General features: G+C 57.5%; 1 protein-coding gene across 3 annotated transcripts; it reads right to left on the bottom strand.

The window, feature by feature from the left end:
• Positions 1 to 6,228: 6,228 nt before the first annotated feature.
• Positions 6,229 to 14,412, bottom strand: LOC109261569 (uncharacterized). 3 transcript variants are annotated; one of them, XM_053908869.1, is made up of 6 exons: positions 13,950 to 14,403; positions 9,514 to 9,912; positions 8,841 to 9,137; positions 7,370 to 7,504; positions 7,093 to 7,169; positions 6,229 to 6,852 (listed from the first exon to the last, which is right to left on the bottom strand). In XM_053908869.1, exons 1-6 carry the CDS (start codon positions 14,020 to 14,022, stop codon positions 6,760 to 6,762), a joined length of 1,074 nt encoding a protein of 357 aa, XP_053764844.1. In that variant the 5' UTR covers positions 14,023 to 14,403; the 3' UTR covers positions 6,229 to 6,759. The 3 variants fall into 3 exon arrangements, with proteins under 3 accessions (XP_053764844.1, XP_053764845.1, XP_053764846.1); XM_053908870.1 differs by having other exon boundaries at positions 9,514 to 9,906; XM_053908871.1 differs by having other exon boundaries at positions 6,818 to 6,852; positions 7,366 to 7,504; positions 13,950 to 14,412.
• Between the last annotated feature and the right edge of the window lie 4,364 nt (positions 14,413 to 18,776).

Below are 18,776 nucleotides of genomic sequence, written 5' to 3'. Positions count from 1 at the left end.
TCGGTCCCTGCCAGAGGCGGCGGGTATCAAGATTAGCGTCCATTTTACAGATGAGCAACGTCGGGGCCCATTTAGGGATTTGATGGGTCCACGGTCTGGAAGCCGGGCCATGGCGGGGCCAGGCCCACATCTCAGGCTCATAGGCCACTGGTCTGTCCAGACCTCAGTCCCTCCTGACCTTCAGAAGCCCCACTGGAGGGGAAGGGGAAGGCAGGCCAGGCCTGCCCCCGAGCAGCCTTTCTCCTTTCTCACACCCCCAGGCAGAGGAAACAGGCCCTGTGGTTGCAACTCTGCAGGCTCTGAGGTTCACAGAGGCCCCTGCTGACCACAGCCACCCCCTACACTGCCTGTGTCACACGTGGGCCAGGGCCTCCAGCCCTGCTCACCATGGGGCTTGCTTCTCCCACGTTCGGCCACCTCCTGAAACTTTCGAAGCAGACTGGGAGCAGCTAACATACATCATGACCCTCAGCCCAAGGACTCAGAACCCTGCCCGCATTCCTCTCTATGGGGGAGGGGAGGGGACAGGCTTTCCAGAAACAGGGCACACAGGGAGCCAAGGTGCAGGGTGGGTGTAGGGACAGGTGCTCGGGCTCACGAAGGAAGTCTTCCCTGAGCCTGGACACGTGCCTGCTGCTGGGGACGGGGTCCGGGGGCCGTGATGGAAGCGGTCGGGGCCTCGACAGGGACCAGAGCCCCTGCCCCTCCGGACACGGGTGACAACCAGAAACAGTGTGCCAGCAGCAACAGCCCGATGGAGAACGAGCACACAACCGCCTGTCTTCCCAGAGGGGCTTGGGGCTCCGCAGTCGCACCAACTGAGCGCCAGCCAACTCGCCAACGTTCTTCAGACAAGCCACCCACGTGTTTCAGTGGGGCGACCGTGTGTCCTCCAGAAAGCCTGCGGCTTCTCATGTAGCAACCTACGTGTTGGCTTGATTCTGGGACCTGGTCTTTCCTGGAGCTGCTCTTCCTCCGATAGGTATAGAAGAGACTCGGGCTCCTTTGCTTTAGACTAGTTTGTTCTAAATTGACCTCGGCAGCTTGGAAAGTATGCATGCTATTGTGTCGGTACAAGGGTTTGGTCTTTACTCTGTGTCCCAGTAAGCAGGACGACGGGGTCCACCTGGGCAGATGAGTGTTAACGGCCTAGCTGGTATCAGTCCACAAAATTACTTTTTTCTATTGATTCTGATTCCAAAAAAAACTGAGCCCAACACCCACTCATGATGATAAACTCACAGGAAACTAGGAACAGAGGAGAATTTCTTCAACTTGATACAGATCATCTCCACAAAAACCACAGCTACCATCATACCTAATGCCTACAGGCGGGAAATGCTTCCTGTAAGGCCAGGAACCAGGAAGGATGGCTCCTATCAACACCCTCTCTCAGGGTTGTACGTGAAGTCCTAGATGACAAAATAAGACAACAAAATGCAATAAAAGGTACACTGACTGTGGAGAATGAAATAAAACCATCATTGCACACGTGTGACGTGGGTTTCCATGTACAACGTCCAAAAGTATCGACACAACGAGAAGTACTCTTCATCTGATGACGGATGATAGCACGGTTCCAGGAAACACAAGGTTTCTACTCGACGCTCAATGACTCACTTACACACCAGGAACGAAGAAATGGAATTTTAGACTGAATGCACGGTACCGTTTACACTGACAACGCAAAAGTGAACTGTTTAGGCACAAATATCACAAAATATGCAAGGATCTTTATGAGGAAAACTACAAGACTCTCATAAACAAAATCAGAGAACAACTAAGTACATGGGGAGATAGACCATGTTCATGGATAAGAAGGCTCCATATTGTCTAGATATCCAAATTCCCAACTTGATCTATACATTCAGTCAACCACAATCTGCAGCCCAGCACGTTATGTTGTAGACATTGGTCACGTGATTCCGCAGTTTGCATGGAGAGAAAATGACCCAGAGGAGGCCACACTATGTTGCAGAAGCGCAAGGTGGAAGACTGACACCCCCTCCTTCAAGACCTCCTACACACTTACAGCCATCAAGACACTACGGATTTGGTGACAAGAACCAAACAGATCGTGCAACAGGATAGAGAGCTCAGAAATAGACCCACGTATAGACGGTGAACTGATCTTTGACACGGAGCAAAGGCAATGCCATGGACGAAAGAGAGTCTCCTCAACAAATGGTGCTGGAACTACCAGACGTCCACGTGCTAAAAAAAAGAACCGAGACACAGAGCTCACACCCTTCCCAAAAACTAACTCAGCGGATCAGTACCTCTATATAAACGAAGAATTGGGAAACTCCGACAGGACAACATAGGAAAATCTAGATGTTCTTGGGACTGGTGAACACGTTTCAGAAAGACACAAAAGGCACAATTCATGAAAGGAAGATGACGTAAACAGGAATTCAGTGAAATGAAACAGTTCTGCTGTGCAAAGGCAATCCCGGGAAGGAAAAGACAAGCCACAGACAAGGAGAAAATATCTGCAGAAGACACAGCTGATAAAGAAGTATTAGCCAACATATATAAAGAACTCTCCAGACTCAACATTAAGAAAACAAACAACCCAATGAAAAGAGGCCCAAGGCACTAACAGACACCTCACCAGAGAAGACACGCTGATGGCAAAAAGCACAGGAGAGATGCCCCACATCATATGTCATCAGGGAAAATAAATAAACAGCTAAATCCAGAGAATGGGCCGTCACCCAGCACTAAAAGGAAATGAGCTATCAAACCACAACAAGCCTTGCAGGGAACGTAAATGCCTGTTACCACATGCAAGACGCCAATCTGAAGAGATTACACACTGTATGATTCCAGCTACAAGAGGTTCTGGAAAAGGCAAATTAATTTTTTAAGTTTATTTAAATATTTTCAGAGACAGAGAGCACCCAGCAGAGAGACAGAGGGAGATGGAGAGAGAGACAGAGACACAGAGAGAGAGAAGCCCAAGCAGCCTCCAGGCTCTCATCACAAAGTCCAATGCGGGGCTCCGACCCCTGATCTGTGAGATCATGGCTGAGCGGAAATCAAGTGTCGGAAACTTAACCAACTGAAACACCCAGGGGCCCCAAAGGCGAACTTATGGAAATAGTAGGATTTTTAATCATATGTGTAAAACATGATCTTTGTCATCGGGAGCCACCTTCCAGAGAGAACACAGAACAATTGATTTCCTGTGTCATTCATTTTATTTAATTGAACCTAACAAACCTTAGACTACTTTTTTTTGTAGGCTCTGCTCCCAACGTGGGGCTCGATCTCACCACCCTCAGATGAAGAGTCTCGCCCTCCAAAGACTGTGCCAGACAGGCACCCCTAGACTTTCCCTTAAATTATTTAAATGTATGTTTAGTTTTGAGACAGAGAGTGCGCCAGCAGGGGAAAGAAGAGAGAGAGAGGGAGACACAGAATGCGAGGCAGGCTCCAGGCTCTGAGCTCTCAGCGACTCCTCCTCCAGGGAGCAAACCTTCTCTCAGGACCAGGTATCACCCCCATGACCTGCGACCTCAGGGATCCCCTGCGTCCCATCTCCCTCCCCCGGGATCGGCCCTCACCTCTCAGGGTCTGTCTCAGGGGATGGGGCAGGCACCCCACTCTGCCCTCCAGCCTGTTTCACCCCAGAAACCTGGATCGGGACCACGGACCTCAGACCCAGGATACTCCAGGGATCCCCCTTTCCCAGCGGTCACCCACCCCCCTCCCAGCCCCAGATACCCCTCCCCCCCTGCAATCACAGTCGCCGCCCTCAGATCCTCGCCCTCACCCCCCCCCCCCCCCCCCCGCACTCCTCCTACCTCACGACCTCGCCCCCCATCGCTCACCTGGGCTCCTACCTTCCACGTTTGGCTCCTGATCCCTGACTCCTGGCTGCACATTTATGTCTGCACTGCCCCCCCTGCCACCTGCCCCCCCTGCCACCTGCCCCCCCTCCCAGTGTGTCTGGCGCTGATCTCCCCCTTCTGCCCTGTGGTGGATCTGGGCTCCAAGGGAGAAGTTCCGCCGCCCCGCCCCCCTCAGCACCGCTGGCCCCACCCCCACCCCCCCCCAGTCGCCCTGAGCAGCCTCCCTCCAGGCCCTGAGCGCCGGCCACCGCCGCCACCTGGCGGCCGAGGACCGAACTGCCGCTGGAGACTTCCTGCCAAGAAGCCTTCACCTTGGGTTCACCTGCACACACAGGTCATGAGCGCCTACTGTGTGCAGCACAGGGGCAGGGAGAGACAGGGAGCTGAGTCCTCGTCCGAGAGGAGCTCCCAGGCTGGCGGAAGCAGTTCAGGCCTCGGGAAGCAGGTCAGTTCCGCAGACGGAGCAGACAGAGTGGGGACATCTCGCTCACCGCGGAGCCCGGCCATCATCATGGGGGGTGGGGGTGCTGGGGGGGGCGCGGGGCACAGGCCTCGAGCGTCACCCGCGTGCAGGGCCCTGTGCAGGGGGCTCCGCGCCTTCTCCAGGACCCCCTGTGGCTCCGCGGTTCTCTCCTCCCCACCTGCTCTACAGAGGTGCCGGCACCTGCACCAGGACGCACGGGAAGAAGGTCGGGATCCGAGTGGGAGGGGCCGCAGATGACAGACCACAGGCTCTGTGACCCGCCTTGTGTGCACACCCAGAATAGGCCAACTCGGCCATCCCGTTCCTGCTGCCTACGGAGGTGGTCCAACTGGAGAGAGGCGGACAAGGGCTCACATCTGGGGACAGGGACATTGGAGTTTATAAGGACATAGGGAGACTCCTGGGGGCCGGATGCAGGAGGCACAGTCAGCTTGTCCCCCGCGCTCCCTGGGGCTGGCCCTTGTCTGTCCCTCTTGTGTTTGCCGCTGCGGGTCCCCGGGGGCTCATTGGGAGGCAGGGAACAGGGCAGGGGGGCTGGGGGTGAGGTCAGAGTAGAGAGCAGGGAAGAGTGGGGTGACAAGTGGCCCTTAGCCTGCCAGAACCACTGGGAAAGGTGGCATGGCCCCATCCCCGCTCACAGGGTTTGTCCCTCTCCTAGGAAGGGGAAACTGAGGCACCAGAGGACAGGGCCGGCTGCCAGGTGCCCTCCTCTCCTGCCCCTCATTCCTGGGTGTCCTGGATGAGAGTCGTGTGGAGGACGCCCCCCTCCGGCCCTGCTCTGTGGACACACTGGGTTTCCCGGCGCGGGGGGGGGGTGGGGGGATTGCTGCTGCCACACCCCCCTGATCAAGGCTGTAGGTCCGGGCCACACCCACCTGCACACACCTGCTGGGAGAGCAGAGGCGGCCCACACCTCGTCCACCTCACTGCTGGACAGCTGACGACAGGGACGGGCAGGACAGGGCGATGCAGGCGGAGGCCAGCACGGGGTCTCTCCCACCCATGAGCCCAGCGCCTCCTCTCTCTCCTGCCCCCACCCGGCCTGGCTCTCTGGGCCTTGAGGCCTCCCCTGCAGATCTGAAGTTTTGTGTGTCTTACTAGCTGGCCCGAGGCTAAGAATAAGGCATCTCTCAGGCTGACTGTGCCCTGTGTGCAGAACAACCAGTGTCCCTGGACCTGAGGTCCCAGAGCCGAGGGTGGGGTGCCCTCAGGGTCCTCAGTCTTTCCTCTTCAAATTCTTCCTTCTTCTGCCTGGATTCTGCTGCTAGGTCAGCCCCCCAGGTCCCCCGATGCTGGGAAGGGGGCGCCCACGGGCCGGCCCCACAGGTAGGTCCCGGGGACGAGGTGGTACCGGGTTCTGGTCCGCGTTCTGGACCTGCAGGGAGCTGGGGCCGAGCACCAGAGAAGGACGCGGGCGCTCAGCGAGGACCTCGTGCAGAGAGCAGGGCAGATACGGGGACACACGGGCTGCCGATGCTGTGGACGCCAGCGGGGAGCGAACGAGGGAGCAAAGGGGACCTCCAGGTGTTGCTGAAGCCAGTGGGCGGACGGTGGGACCCGAGGGAGCTGGAAAGGTCATCAGAGCCCATGGAGGAGCCAGGTAGAGGGAGGGTCCCCGTGAGACAGGAATCGGGTTTCCCACAGGTGACTGTGCCTCCGAGAGCCCATGTTCATCAGGCGGCCGCCTGAGGGTGTCGGCTCAGGACTGGAGACGCGGGCTCAGCACGGCCAGGCTCCGGCCTTGAATTGGTCGGTGTCACCAGGGGAGAGGTGGTGGCAGGTGAGAGAGGAGGGCTCCGCGGGGACCAGCAGAGGATGGGGGGGTGGGGGCAGTAAGAGACGGAGAGGGAGGGGCTGGGGGTCCTGCTGTGAGCGGAGTCACAAGAGTCAGAGTGAAAACAAACTTTTTCAAATTAAACCTGAAATTACAAAGCCATAATAGGTCTTAGACAAATTTCATCTGTTTTTTTTTTAAAGTGGTTATTTACACATATATTTGGGGAGAGAGACAGAAGGAACATGCACATATTGACTATTGACTGGTGGTGAACCGGTCGAGGCTGGAAGTTGAGACTCCGTGTCGATGGGTCCCAGAGGAAGAGGGTCCGGACAGGACGACGGACGGGGCACAGACGTGGGGAGAGTGGGCTCCGTTGACGGTTGCCAAAGGGGCTGAGGCTGAGCGGAACCGGACCACAGCTTTGGACTCGTTTAACGACGAAGGTCCCCCTCGATCTGCCGCGATGGGTGTCTTCCGCTTAACTTCTGCACGACGCGTCCGCATAGAGATTCGCTGAGGTTGGATGAATCCGGTCCCTGCTGAGAGCAGTCAGAGGGGGAGGGGGCACGACCAGGGCCGCAGGCATCACGCGCACAACAGAGGTGTCGGGGGGAGGCTGGATTCCCTGCTTCTTCCAGTTAAATCACCCTCAAGACCTGGCCTGGGTGGCGGACCTCACTGTAGACTGTCGTGAGCGGTGTCTCCTGTTCGAGATGTGGTTCCCCCGAACCCTGGAACGCAGACAGAGGGTTCCTGCCACAGCTGAGGGACACAGAGGCCCCAGAGGGACCCACACAGAAGCCATGGCGCTCACCTGACCTCCCCCCAAAGCGCCCAGCACTGCACGGACCCCGTGTTAATTCTGCCCTGTCTGGAGAGGGATACAGAGGCAACGAGGCCAGAAACTGCTGATCCCTGGGTTTGACAAACTCACACCCAGACACCGGGACGCGGGAGAACCCAGGCCTCACTTGCTTCCTGTGGTCTCGGGACATTTTCCCTGAATAACAGATGTCACCAAAATAGGCCCTGTGCTCTTCCTGCGACCCTGCAGGAGAGTCCCACGGATGGAGCTTGAACGAGCCTTGGAAACCTGTACCCTCCCCCACCATGACCCCCTCGGTCACGCCCACACCCACCAGCCTTCTGCAGGGACACCCCTTAGCAGCAAGATGCAGGGGGAACAGAGCTGAGGGTCAGTAGGGGGCGGGGGGAGGTACATGGCCCCGGTAGGAGAGGTGCACCTGCCTCTCCCAGGCTCCAAGCTCTGCTTCTTCCCACGTGAGCACCGAAGGTACAGTCCAGCTCCAAGGATCAGGAACGTGATGCCAAGAGCCCCCAGGATGTCTCTCAAGTAACCAGCACCGGCCTGTCCAAGTGGACCTGTTTGCCTCCCACACAGACAGTGAAGAAGGATGAGACAAGAGACAACGTCACATGCCCGTTGCTAGGCACGTGCAGACGTGTGAAGGGACCAGGTCTTGGCTGGAGAGGGGGGAACACGGCAGGTCCTGTCGTTCAACCAGCGCCGGGCCCTGCTTGGGGCCGGGGTGCTGAGAGGGACAGGACAGGGTCCATGTGTTGAGCGGCTCAGCCGTCGGGGGAGGGCTGGGAAAAGGCCGAAGGCAGCCAGCCAGGGCCATGGCGGTGCACTAGAGGTTCACAGCCAGTACATGGGTCTCCAGGGAGGGCTTCCCGGAGGAGGTGAGGGCCGAACTGAGTTGAGGGAGGAGCCGGAGGGAGGAGGGTGAGCGGGAGGCAGGAGGCTCCTCCAGAGGTTAGAGGTCACTGAGGGACGAGCTTCCCCAGGGACTCAGGGATGCTGAGGCAGCAGGGGGACGATGGGGTGGAAGGATGAGGTGGCACACAGGCAAGCCAGTCGCTGCTCACTCGGGGACACACTGACGGTGAGCAAGTCAGGTGGGGAGGCCGAGGTGGGACAGGAAGGCAAAGCAGAAGCAGCCGCGGCCCCCCCCTCCGGTGCCCTTGGCCACAGCATCAGCTCTCGGGGGGGGGGCCCCTGTGCTCCTGAGAGGAGGCCAGGGGTGAGGGTGGCTCAGCAGGGGCTCCTGCAGGGCCCTGAGCAAACGAGGTGAGGAGCCCCGCTCGAGGTCAGTGCCTGCTGGACGGGACCCCAGCGGGGGCTCCTGTGGGCCGGCAGGGGTCACACACGGTGGGGCAGCTGCAGGCAAGGGGTCCCTGGACGGGAGTAAGTGGGGAAGGGGAGGACGCGGGACTGGAAGGTCTGGGGGAAGAAGGAGGAGCCTGGCCAGAGGCTGAAACCTGGGGAGCCCAGGACACATCCGGGAATCCAGGCGAGCACTTGGGCGGGAAGCGTGTCCCCGAGACCGGAGACGGGCACACGAGCCCCGACGCCTGAACCCTGCAGGCCGCGGCTGGCTCGGCCTCCCTCTGGTCGGTGGCACCGACCACTGACTCTCCCCCCTCGCTTGCTGGAAACCTCCCGGGACACACAAGGACTGAAGGATGAGGCAGGGGTGAGGTACCCGAGGGGGCTGCCTGGACCAGCAGGGTGAGGGGTGCAGAGGAGCAGCAGAGAGACACCGAAAGGCAGAAGCAAGCGGGATGTGCCTGCCAGCCTCCTGGACGGGTGACGGGTGGCAGGAGGTGACCTAAACATGGGGGACAGAGCCCGGAACCCTCACCCAGGGGGACCTGAGCCCCGGGAGTCCCCTCCCCTCTGACAGGATGCACTCACCGTGGGCGCAGACTTTCCCAAGGTCCTTGGTGGCAGTTTTCCGTTCCCCCGGGTTGCTGACCACACAGGTGATGCTGGGGCTGGGCTGGCTCAGGGGCAGCTTCAGAGCCACGGTCCAGGGGTTAGGGGCCGGTCGTGGGACCCCTCTCTGCTCCAGCTCCCTGGGGAGGCCCTTGCTCTGCCAGGACACATTCACGTCCTCTCTGGTTCCTGGGGCGTGGCACTCCAGGGTGACACTGCACCAGTCTGGTGTGACGGATGGAGTCTTGGCCAGGATCTGGGGGCAGGGCATGGGCTCTGGGGAAGAGGGACAAGAGGACACAGGGTCATGTGAGTGGGGAGCATCACGCCTCTTGCTCTCTTGGGCAGAATCTCACAGTCGCCCTGGCATCCTCCCTCCAAGGATGGATGGCATCCTCCCCCCACCTTACAGATAAGACAGACTTGACCCAAATATACAGCGAGTGGCTATGAGGACGGGAGCCACTGCGTGAAGCCTCAGGCGTGATCTCAGCTCTGCCTCAACTTGTGGTGAACACACTGCGTCCAGTTTCAAGGGAGAAGCCAGAGCCTCAAGGTGGGGTCTGGAAGGGGTCCTGCAAGGGGGGCCAAGGACACTCCCAGGGACAAAAGGAAGGGGTAAGTATGTATTGGGGGAGGAGCCACCACCTACCGTAGACAGTGAGGTGGAAATACCAGTTCATTTCTCTTCCTCGTGTTAAGGAGACTCGAGCCCAGTAGTGCCCACTGTCCTCAAGGGTCAGGTTGTCAATCCTCAGGGTCGTGGTGTTGAGCACATGGACCCTCTTCTCGAACTTGTCCTGGAAGTTGACCCATTTTGGAACATCTTCCCCAGGAGACACGTGCAGGAGGAGTAGGTAGTCGGACTTGTTTTTAATGCCCCAAGAAATCTTCTCCAGCTTGAGTCCTGGAGCTAATTCTGGACTTCGGGTCACATGAAACGACACAGAACCTCCTTTAGTTCCCGTCAGAGAAACCGGGTTTCCAGAAGCCTCCACTTGAGACCCAAGAGTTCCAGAACCGCTGACCACAGTGCTGAAGGCACCTAGGGCTTTGGAAACAGACACGGTGAGTGTTTGGTCATTGAGAATAAGGAGAAAACCCTAGAACCCATGGCGCTCATGAAATCCGCCCAGTAGGCTCCCTTGACTCCGGGAGGCGGGACAGAGCAAGAATTTGGAGCCATGCTGGAATCGGGTCCTGGTCCTCGTGGGGCGTCCCCTTGAACCCGGTCCTGACCTGCTGTCCCGCAGTGTCCTCGCCGCCTAACTCTGAGAGTCTGGACGTGACGACATCAGGGTCGAGAGCCCCGAGCACATCTGGGCCGATGCCAAGTGCCCAGCGTAGGAGGCAGCTTCCACCGTGGCTGCCCACACGCTGTGGGAGCCCGGGCCCTGGAGTGGGGGCCGTGCCCTGTGACTTGCTCTGGCGCGGAGTGGCCCAAGGTCAGGCTCAGGGAGGCTGTGCTACGGGAACCCGCACTCCAGTCGCTCAGGGGCTGAGACAAGGGGAGATTCTGAGACTGAGGGGGGTCCTGTCACACAAAGTAGAGGCATCACGCCCTGGTGGCTGCACCCCTCGGGGCCACAACAGGGAAGGCACACAGGGGAATCGCCCGTGGGGGCTTCTCTCCCTCCAGAAGCGGCGCGATCTCTGCTCATGGGTTTGGCCACCCAGTCACAGGGCCCTGGCTCCCTACCCAGAACTGGAAAATGTGGGAGAAGATATGATGGGTAGGTGAGCTCTGCTGTGCCTGCCACGAAGACCACGCTTCCCCAGCCGGTCCCCGAGACACCCTCAATGTCCTTCGTCAGTCACCTCTTGCAGAGCCGTGACCAGAAGGCAAGGGCCTCCGGGCCGCCCCTCCGGACCCCAAAATGCCCCATGCGGCACAGCCCAGGGCACCTGATACCCTGGATCCTTCTGGAGACCGGGATAGGAAAGAAGGGGACGGGCAAAGAACGACCTTGTCCTGAAAGGAAGACCCATGTGTCCCCTGCAGCAGGGCAGGACCGCCTGGGGGACCGCTGCCTGCCAGGGCCCCAGACCCGTCTCCAGGTCCGTGAGCTGTCCTCATGCGGGGCCTGCCCCCTCACTGTGTTCACATCGTCCTGGCTCTCCCAGGAAGCAGAGAACCCAGAGAAGGGCTCAGGCCAGTATTGCTTGTAGAAGATTCCGGATCCTTCTACGCAATGATGCCCTCACTAACTCCCTCATTCCGACAGCAGGCGGCTGCATCCCGCCTGACGCTGTCCGGCCTGGACGGCAGGTCCCTGTCCCCACGTGCCAGCTGCTGTGTCCCATTGCGGTTTGGATCTGCTTGTGTCCTTGGCTTGTCGTGTCCCATTACTTTAGAGGAGCCACCGCACCTGTCGTAAGAGAAGCAGCCTGTTTTCTAACACAGATAACGTAACTCTTCTCCAACGCGCACATCACCTCTGTCTGTGGACTCTGGCCCTGCTCTCAGCCTCAAGAAGCTGGATGTACCCGTTACTTGTAAGGATTATTGGTTTTACGTCTTGCAGAAAAACATCGGCCCCACAGCAAAAGTGTGCTGTGAACTTGGTCTGGATGCCTCCTAGAACTTTTGCAGTGTTGGTATGTGAATGTGACCGGAAGGGACTGTGCTTGGGTCTCAGACCAGGAGGTCCCTTGCAGCAGGGCGGTGAGGACCGGGGGAGGGTCCGGGAGGCGGGAGTCCTCCGCTCTCTGCAGCCTGTGGCCTCGGGCAGTCATGTAACCTCCCTGCCTTCTCCTTGAGTCTCTGACGAGGAGACAATGACCGCACTCCCCTCAGGGAACCGTTGCCAGGGTGTCAGAAGGCCAGACCTTGCCCTTAGGTGTGAGCTGTTCCCATCAGGACGATGCTTGCTCCTGGCAAGCACAACTGGGGTCCGCCCCGAACTTCCCAGGTCCCGGATGGAGCCCTGTGCTCCCCACCAGCTGCCCTCTCGGGGTCTCCTCCCGGGATCAGGGACGGACTCCCGGGAGACAGACACCCATGGTGCCGCCCCACAGGCGGCCACGGGAGCCAAAGTCCCGCCGGGCCTTCCGCTCAGAGCCATGGAGCTCTCAGAGCCATGTCCACGGCAGCAGGTTTCCATGGTCCCTGTCAAGTCCACAGCACCAGGAAACTGAGCACACTTGTGCAGGGGGGGGCAGCGTCCTAGAGACGAGGGAGGGCCGGATACTGTGGCTCCACATGGTGTGGGCATCTCCCCATTTCTCTCCACTGGGCTGCTGCCCATGGAGCCGGCTTCCCTCTCCCCCAGCCCAGGGCTTCTCCTGCAGGGAGCTGCCTGCACCTCTCCCCCTGCCCTACCCTGCCCTGAGAAGGGGCTCACTCTCAGCGGTTCCCAGCAGTCCTGGGCTCTCACGCCCCAGCTATTCTCCTGGGAAAGGGCACCCAGGTACCTGTCCGCCTGTGGCAGGGCAAGACCTCGAGCACCTGCTGGGAAGGAGGCAACCAGGGAGGGAGGAGGCTCAGCCCTCAGGCTGCAGGGGAGGGCCTGCCCCCCAGGCTGGATGGTGAGCCTGGGCTTCAGGAGGCTGGAAGCCGACTCAAGCTCGGTTGAAGGCAGTGAGAGCTCTCAGATCAGCAGAAGGTGCTAATCCCAGAGAGGAAGGACAGAAGGACAGAGAGACAGACGGCCAGGGACACAGGTGGCTGTGATCCAGAGAGCCAGGATTTATTTAACAAGATAACATTTATTTTATTTTATTGTTTTTTTTTTTTTTACATTGATTTATTTTCCAGAGACAGAGACAGAGAGCGGGGGAGGGGCAGACAGAGAGGGAGGCACAGAATCCCAAGGAGGCTCCAGGCTCCCAGCTGTCAGCACAGAGACCGACTGGGGGCTCAAACCCACCAACCGAGACATCATGACTGAGCTGAAGTCCCAAGCTTAACCGACTGAGCCACCCAGGAGGCCCTGAAGAAGATAAAATTTAATATTCAGCAATGAACATAAAATTTTACTTTTCCCCCCTTCCTTCCTTTCTCCTTCTTTCTTCCATTTTTCTTTCCTTCTTTCCTACATAATCTTCCAACCCAGATGTTGACGGAGAAAACTCTACGTAATCTCACATATTTTTCCAGTTAATAAAAATTAAAAGAAAGAGAAAGCCTACAATTTGTTGTGGCCAAAATACTGAGATCAAAGAGATGTCAACGCCTTACAAAGCTCATTTTCTTTTTTTTTTTTTTTAAATAAATTTTTAAATGTATTGATTTATTTTGAGAGAGAGACAGAGCATGAGTGCAGTGGGGACAGAGACGGAAGGAGACACAATTCCAGGCTGACAAACCACAGAGCCCGACGCGGGACTCTAACACGTGAACCGTGAGATCATGACCTGAGCCAAAATCAAGAGTCAGACGCTCAACTGAGCCCCCAGGCCCCACAATCCTCATGTCTAATGAGAAACGCCCTGCTTACAGATGCCCCAGGTTCGGGAATTTCCTAGAACCCCTGCATCCCCCTCCCCCAGAGAGGCCAGGGCACTCAAGCAAAACATGGCAGGAAATGAAATTCCAGGGGAATCCACGGCTCTCGACCTCGGTCTTGTCCTTTGTTTTTATTTCGTCTGTTTCACGAAGGCAGATGGTCTCGGGGGAAGTGCTAACGGGACTATCTGGGTTTCATCAGGACAGTCTTTCTTGCAGTTCCCTTTTGGGGACCTGCTGCTTCCCTTCCCGTCACCCCGTTCACCCCGTCCCGGGGCCCTGATTATCAGTGCCCTCTGACATCCACACCCTTCCAGCAAGTGGGCGCAGACACCCTCAAATTCCGGAGGCCGCCCTCCCTTCCTGGTTCCTTGTGTCCGTGCCTTCCTCTCGCCCCAGAAGCGGGACCAGCGTCGTCCAGCTCCGACGGGGACCCTGGGTCGGCCCCATGCTCCCCTCACAGCTGCAGAGGCAGCCTCTCCCCTGTGCCAGGCGGGTCCCGGCTCAGAGCCAGATGCCCCCCTCGTGCTCCCTCACACAGTTGGTATTTCGGGCTGTTCCCCACAGACATCAGACACACGGGACCCCCGCCTCCCTGCCCCGCACACCGGCCTCCCACCCGGGGAGCCCGGGCCACTCACTGAGGACGAGGCTGCTGAACCCCAGGAGCCGGGAGGCCCAGCACAGGTGGGGGTCTTCTGAGCGGGCTCCCATCACAGGCTGCCTCCTTCAGGCTTGGTCTGGGCCGAGTTGGCTGTGGAGGAAACATCCAGAAGGCAGAGGCAAGAGAAGAGGCGAGCTTCTGCTCAGAACACTCTTAGGCTCTTCCCACCCCAAGGGCGGAGCTAACTGTCTAGGACAAGCTGGCTGGTCTAGATAAGCCATTCAGATGCTTCCTCTTCTCTCTGGCACCTGCAGTGACCCTCGGGGAATGATGGTGGAATAAACATAGGAACCCCCCCTCGGTGAGGCGCTGTGTGGGAGACGCCCCGTCCTGTGGGCACGACCAGCGTGGCGATCTCAGCTCCCCAGCTGGCAGCCAGCGGGACCCCTTACCTGTTTCCCTGGGTTCACACTCTGCCCAGGCAGCCTTGCTCCCCAGGGCCAGCCGATGGCCAGGCCCAAAGTCACACAAACCACTGCTATTGTGTCTGTACAAGAGTTTGGTCTTTACTCTGTGTCCCAGTAAGCAGGACGACGGGGTCCACCTGGGCAGATGAGTGTTAACGGCCTAGCTGGTATCAGTCCACAAAATTACTTTTTTCTATTGACTTCTGATTCCAAAAGAAACTGAGCCCAACACCCATTCATGATGATAAACTCACAGAGTTAAACTAGGAACAGAGGAGAATTTCTTCAACTTGATACAGATCATCTCCACAAAAACCACAGCTACCATCATACCTAATGCCTACAGGCAGGAAATGCTTCCCCTAAGGCCAGGAACCAGGAAGGATGGCTCCTATCAACACCCTCTCTCAGGGTTGTACGTGAAGTCCTAGATGACACAATAAGACAACAAAATGCAATAAAAGGTACACTGACTGTGGCGAATGAAATAAAACCATCATTGCACACGTGTGACGTGGGTTTCCATGTACAACGTCCAAAAGGATCGACACAACGAGAAGTACTCTTCATCTGATGACGGACGATAGCACGGTTACAGGAAACACAAGGTTTCTACTCGACGCTCAATGACTCACTTACACACCAGGAACGAAGAAATGGAATTTTAAACTGAATGCAGGGTACCGTTTACACTGACAACGCAAAAGTGAACTGTTTAGGCACAAATATCACAAAATATGCAAGGATCTTTATGAGGAAAACTACAAGACTCTCATAAACAAAATCAGAGAACAACTAAGTACATGGGGAGATAGACCATGTTCATGGATAAGAAGGTTCAATGTTGTCTAGATATCCAAATTCCCAACTTGATCTATACATTCAGTCAACCACAATCTGAAGCCCAGCACGTTATGTTGTAGACATTGATCACTTGATTCCGCAGTTTGCATGGAGAGAAAATGACCCAGAGGAGTCATTTTCTATGTTGCAGAAGAGCGAGGTGGAAGACTGACACCCCCTCCTTCAAGACCTCCTACACACTTACAGCCATCAAGACACTACGGATTTGGTGAGAAGAACCAAACAGATCGTGCAACAGGATAGAGAGCTCAGAAATAGACCCACGTATAGACGGTGAACTGATCTTTGACACGGAGCAAAGGCAATGCCATGGACGAAAGACAGTCTCTTCAACAAATGGTGCTGGAACTACCAGACGTCCACGTGCTAAAAAAAAAGAACCGAGACACAGAGCTCACACCCTGCCCAAAAACTAAGTCACCGGATCAGTACCTCTATATAAACGAAGAATTGGGAAACTCCGACAGGACAACATAGGAAAATCTAGATGTTCTTGGGACTGGTGAACACGTTTCAGAAAGACACAAAAGGCACAATTCATGAAAGGAAGATGACGTAAACAGGAATTCAGTGAAATGAAACAGTTCTGCTCTGCAAAGGCAATCCCGGGAAGGAAAAGACAAGCCACAGACAGGGAGAAAATATCTGCAGAAGACACAGCTGATAAAGAAGTATTAGCCAACATATATAAAGAACTCTCCAGACTCAACATTAAGAAAACATACAACCCAATGAAAAGAGGCCCAAGGCACTAACAGACACCTCACCAGAGAAGACACGCTGATGGCAAAAAGCACAGGAGAGATGCCCCACATCATATGTCATCAGGGAAAATAAATAAACAGCTAAATCCAGAGAATGGGCCGTCACCCAGCACTAAAAGGAAATGAGCTATCAAACCACAACAAGCCTTGCGGGGAACGTAAATGCCTGTTACCACATGCAAGACGCCAATCTGAAGAGATTACACACTGTATGATTCCAGCTACAAGAGGTTCTGGAAAAGGCAAATTAATTTTTTAAGTTTATTTAAATATTTTCAGAGACAGAGAGCACCCAGCACAGAGACAGAGGGAGATGGAGAGAGAGACAGAGACACAGAGAGAGAGAAGCCCAAGCAGCCTCCAGGCTCTCATCACAAAGTCCAATGCGGGGCTCCGACCCCTGATCTGTGAGATCATGGCCTGAGCGGAAATCAAGTGTCGGAAACTTAACCAACTGAAACACCCGGAGGCCCCAAAGGCAAACTTACGGAAATAGTAGGATTTTTAATCATACGTGTAAAACATGATCTTTGTCATCGGGAGCCACCTTCCAGAGAGAACACAGAACAATTGATTTCCTGTGTCATTCATTTTGTTTAATTGAACCTAATAAACCTTAGACTACTTTTTTTTTGTAGACTCTGCTCCCAACGTGGGGTTCGATCTCACCACCCTCAGATGAAGAGTCTCGCCCTCCAAAGACTGTGCCAGACAGGCACCCCTAGACTTTCCCTTAAATTATTTAAATGTATATTTAGTTTTTTGAGGCAGAGAGTGCGCCAGCAGGGGAAAGAAGAGAGAGAGAGGGAGACACAGAATGCGAGGCAGGCTCCAGGCTCTGAGCTCTCAGCGCCTCCTCTTCCAGGGAGCAAACCTTCTCTCAGGACCAGGTATCACCCCCATGACCTGCGACCTCAGGGATCCCCTGCGTCCCATCTCCCTCCCCCGGGATCGGCCCTCACCTCTCAGGGTCTGTCTCAGGGGATGGGGCAGGCACCCCACTCTGCCCTCCAGCCTGTTTCACCCCAGAAACCTGGATCGGGACCACGGACCTCAGACCCAGGATACTCCAGGGATCCCCCTTTCCCAGCGGTCACCCACCCCCCTCCCAGCCCCATTCCCCCTCCCACCTCCCCCTCCGGATTCACAGTCCCCGCCCTCAGATCCCCGCCTTCACCCCCCCCCCACCCGGCCCCGCACCCCTCCTACCTCACGACCACGCCCCCCACCGCTCACCTGGGCTCCTACCTTCCAGGTTTGGCTCCTGATCCCTGACTCCTGGCTGCACATTTATGTCTGCACTGCCCCCCCTGCCACCTGACCCCCCTCCCAGTGTGTCTGGCGCTGATCTCTCCCTTCTGCCCTGGGGTGGGTCTGGACTCCAAGGGAGAAGTTCCGCCGCCCTGCCCCCTCAGCACCGCCGGCCCCCACCCCACCCCACCCCCCCAGTCGCCCTGAGCAGCCTCCCTCCAGGCCCTGAACGCCGGCCACCGCCGCCACCTGGCGGCCGAGGACCGAACTGCCGCTGGAGACTTCCTGCCAAGAAGCCTTCACCGTGGGTTCACCGCACACACAGGTCATGAGCGCCTACTGTGTGCAGCACAGGGGCAGGGAGAGACAGGGAGCTGAGTCCTCGTCCCAGAGGAGCTCCCAGGCTGGCGGAAGCAGTTCAGGCCTCGGGAAGCAGGTCAGTTCCGCAGACGGAGCAGAGTGGGGACATCTCGCCTCACCGGGGAGTCCGGCCATCGTCATGGAGGGTGGGGGGTGTGGGGGCACAGGCCTCGAGCGTCCCCGGCGGGCAGGGCGCTGTGCAGGGCGCTCCGCGCCCTCTCCAGGACCCCCTGTGGCTCCGCGTTTCTCTCCTCCCCACCTGCTCTACAGAGGTGCGGGCACCCGCACCAGGACTCTCGGGAAGAAGGTCGGGATCCGAGTGGGAGGGGCCGCAGATGACAGACCACAGGCTCTGGGACCGGCCTTGTGTGCACCCCCAGAACAGGCCAACTCGGCCATCCCGTTCCTGCTGCCTACGGAGATGATCCAAATGGAGAGAGGCGGCAAGGGCTTATGTCTCGGGACGGGGACATTGGAGTTTATAAGGACATAGGGAGACTCCTGGGGGCCGGATGCAGGAGGCACAGTCAGCTTGTCCCCCGCCCTCCCTGGGGCTGGTACTTGTCTGTCCCTCTTATATTTGCCGCTGCGGGTCCCCAGGGGATCATTGGGAGCCAGGGAACAGGGGGTGGGTGCTGGGGGCGAAGGCAGAGTAGAGAGCAGGGAAGAGTGGGGTGACAGGTGGCCCTTAACCTGCCAGAACCACTGGGAAAGGTGCCATGGCCCCATCCCCACTCACAAGTTGTCCCTCTCCAAGGGCCATAGCTCAGGCAGGGGAAATTGAGGCACCAAAGGACAGGGCCGGCTGCCAGGTGCCCTCCTCTCCTGCCCCTCATTCCTGGATGTCCTGGATGAGAGTCGTGTGGAGGACGCCCCCCTCCGGCCCTGCTCTGTGGACACACTGGGTTTCGGGGTGGGGGGAGATTGCTGCTGCCACAGCCCCTGATGAACGCTGTAGGTCCGGGCCACACCCACCTGCACACACCTGCTGGGAGAGCAGAGGCGGCCCACACCTCGTCCACCTCACTGCTGGACAGCTGACGACAGGGACGGGCAGGACAGGGCGATGCAGGCGGAGGCCAGCACGGGGTCTCTCCCACCCATGAGCCCAGCGCCTCCTCTCTCTCCTGCCCCCACCCGGCCTGGCTCTCTGGGCCT

Source organism: Panthera pardus, unplaced genomic scaffold (genome assembly GCF_024362965.1).
Source record: "Panthera pardus isolate Hobbes unplaced genomic scaffold, ASM2436296v1 HiC_scaffold_21, whole genome shotgun sequence".
Taxonomy (NCBI): domain Eukaryota; kingdom Metazoa; phylum Chordata; class Mammalia; order Carnivora; family Felidae; genus Panthera; species Panthera pardus.
Note: the sequence above shows the minus strand (reverse complement) of the source record. Positions and strands in the feature narration are given on the sequence as shown.